At 43.8% G+C, this 3,141-nt stretch overlaps 1 protein-coding gene across 1 annotated transcript in view; it reads left to right on the top strand.

Moving 5' to 3' along the window:
* The first annotated feature begins 1,601 nt into the window (after nt 1-1,601).
* SARC_01266 (hypothetical protein) overlaps nt 1,602-3,141 on the top strand; it is a 2,575-nt gene continuing 1,035 nt past the window's right edge. Inside the window, exons 1-4 of the mRNA XM_014305012.1 lie at nt 1,602-1,651; nt 1,833-1,936; nt 2,563-2,613; nt 2,879-2,974. Of these exons, the coding sequence (XP_014160487.1) occupies nt 1,648-1,651; nt 1,833-1,936; nt 2,563-2,613; nt 2,879-2,974 (255 nt within the window). The 5' untranslated portion in view covers nt 1,602-1,647. The remainder of the gene's footprint in view (nt 1,652-1,832; nt 1,937-2,562; nt 2,614-2,878; nt 2,975-3,141) is intronic.

Consider the following 3,141-nt stretch of genomic DNA (forward strand, 5'->3'; position numbering starts at 1 on the left):
AGGCCGTATTTCTACATGCCTTCCTAGCAGCAGCACACTTCTTTACAGCGCTGTGTCCCTGATGCTTACCGCAACTGGAACAGGTAGTGTATTTTCCTTCTGGACGGCTGGCTTGTTTGTCAGCGCCAATGAGGTTCGAAGGAATAGCTGAAAAGTTCTGAGGCACCGCGAGCGGTGTAGTATTCTAGCTTTCCGGGAATACAAACGCTTGAAGTGGATGGATGTAAGCTAGATTAATCTGAGCAATTTCATGAATGAAAATCTTGACTACTTGGTCTTATTTTCTCCTCAGCACTGAACGGGAGCGTGGCAGTGGCGTACAACTCCACTTGGAGGGCTGACTCCAATTGTGGGCCAACAGAGAGTTCTTGCTGCGCCCGTTGAAGCGATTGCTCATCGGTCGGTTTGGGTGTGGATAACTGCGGGGTGCTAGTCTCAGCAATACAAGACTTTGGTGTCTCCAATACATAGCGCCCCTGAGGGAAATCGCAAAGGCAGCAGTTTCCAGGTCGGTGTCCGTGACGGCGACTTTACATCATTTGAGAAACGCTTTCGATAGCACCCAGGTTATGCAACAAAGAAGAAATCTCTGTGAACATGTCCGCACAATACGGCGATATCCTTTCGACATTCATTCGACATTCATAAGATGGAGGAACTGATACAATGGTGAGTTGTTGCCAGCGATGAGATCGGTATGATGTACTGCACAAGCTGGTGACAGGTTGCGACCTGCACCATCCCAAAGGGCTGGGGCAAAGAACATGCGGCAAATTTGCCCTTGCACAGCCTCCTCCTGATCAGGCTCCATGTCAGTGCAATCACGGAGTAGTCATGCGTACTGCCCGGGCCTGTAGTGTGAGTTTTAACAACTGGCCTTTGATACCCGCGAATTGCTCCATTCCTTGCCGCGAGATGGGGACTGACAGTACTGTGGCATAACGATAAAATGTACCATCACTTAAGAAAGATCAGCAATAGTATAGATGTACACCCTTTAAAATAAAAAATAACGTAAAATAAATATAAGATGAGAAAGTATGATGAGATTTGGTTAGACAGTATAATAGACCAAACTTCCACTATGGAAACCAAAAGGAGGGACCTACGTTACTGTGTTCGATATACATAGCCCTGCGCTAAATATGACATTGTTATTGACATACTGGATAGGGTTGTAAATAACAGTGTCATCACTTTCTGGTTCACGCTGTCAATACAGGGACCTGAGTGGAGTTCGGTACTTACCGAGCTGCTGGGGCGCATTACAGATACAGTTGTTGGGGGTTTTTTTTGAAACTTACAAAAAAAACACAACACACCCCGACTCCGGTCTCCGTGAGTCCGAGGGGCCGAGTGTAATTTTTTTCTTAGTTTTTTTTTGGCGGGCTGAAAGAAACGCGAGTAGGCCTAAACCCTAAACAAATCCTACTCAAATTGTGATTGGGATTGGTGACTCGACGTGTGGACTACATGTTGAATCTCGATCACGATAACAATATATATATATTTATATATATTGTGGGTGTGAAACGTGCGCATACAACTCTAGGTGTAGGTATATCTTAGGAAAGCTTCAAGTAACATAAACAACGTATCGTCGAGAAGATCGAATCAGCCGACTGATTGACGTTACAGCAGGTTCCGATGGGTATGGCAAGTATCGTCAGAGCTGTTTGTGTTTTGTCTGTCTTATTCTGCTCAGTTTTCGAAAGTTCTGCACTACGAAGTCGTTTGGATCGGATGCTTTCAGGCTGTACGCATGTTATTTAGAGTGAATTCATCTTTGCGAGAACTTTGATTCACATTGCCTTTCCATCTCACTGATGTAGCGGAGACCGATGCTATATTCGGCGGTGACGACTTGCCGAGGTCATCTCGATTCGACTCCTTCATCCTTGGAGGCGAGCAATTATGGAGTGCAGAATCTAAACAGGTGTGGTGTAATAGTTCTATGGTGCCGGTTGTTTGGGCTTGGTTCATTGCGAGAGCGCTCCTGAAAACTGCTGTGAACTCACTGCAACATTGTAGCTTAGTGATTGAAAGCAGTGCACGAGCGACAGTTTAAAACATCGGCTGTGTATCTCGGTGTTGTGTGAGCTGTGAAACCAGTCCTAAATTATACTAGAATACAAGTACGCATACCATGCACCAGTTTGTGAACCTCGTTTGATAAATAGTGAGTATAAACATTCTTGTAGGGAAGTGGTCAGATTGGTCGCGGACGTCCATAGTTCCTATCCGCGAGCGAGCGAGCGAGCGTTTGCCAGACGATCAATGTGGCAATAGAGTTTTATTGTCTGTACGATAGTTCTAAGGCACAAGGATATCAAATATGAATTTATACACGGTTATTGTGTGGCCGCTGGGGACTCTCACTAGCTCGCAAATAACACGTCGATATGTCTCTGTACTAAATACCAAGCAGTTATTGTGTTATTCGGGTTTGGCCACCCGGCCGGTCACACTCCAACCGAACTCACTGCATATGATAAGGAACAAATTACACAACACGCGCGTACCCTCTAACATCATGGTTCTCTCTCTTCCTTCAATCTACAGGAGAAGATGATCAACTATGCTATGCTTATAGCGTTCTGCGTGTGCGCAGCGGTATGTCTTTCCATCTTGGTCTGTTATAGTCTACATTTGCGATACTGTGAATGTGTGATATATGGCTACAAAACCGGTTGTATTTCTCTGTAGAACAAATGACACACATTTATATACTGATGTAAGTAGCAAGTGATTTTGTTGTTAAACATACATATACATCCGTACACTTGTGACATCCTACTTTACGTACCCTAACGCATTATAAATATTTACATAATTGTAAATACATCGTAAAGTAAGTCAATCCTTTTGAATTTTACAGCTTCTTGGAACATGTGCATGGTTAGGCGGTCACCTGTTCCGAAATCTGCTACTGGCGCTGCCACTGGTAGGATCTACCGTCAGTCATATTATATTGGTATGTTCCTTTGCATGTATTATATATATATATATATATATACACGCACACGCACGCACACACACACACACTACACACACACACACACACACACACACACACACACACACACACACANACACTANACCATATACTANATATATAGTATATATATTATTATTAATTAA

Source organism: Sphaeroforma arctica, assembly GCF_001186125.1.
Source record: "Sphaeroforma arctica JP610 unplaced genomic scaffold supercont1.49, whole genome shotgun sequence".
NCBI lineage: Eukaryota > Ichthyosporea > Ichthyophonida > Sphaeroforma > Sphaeroforma arctica.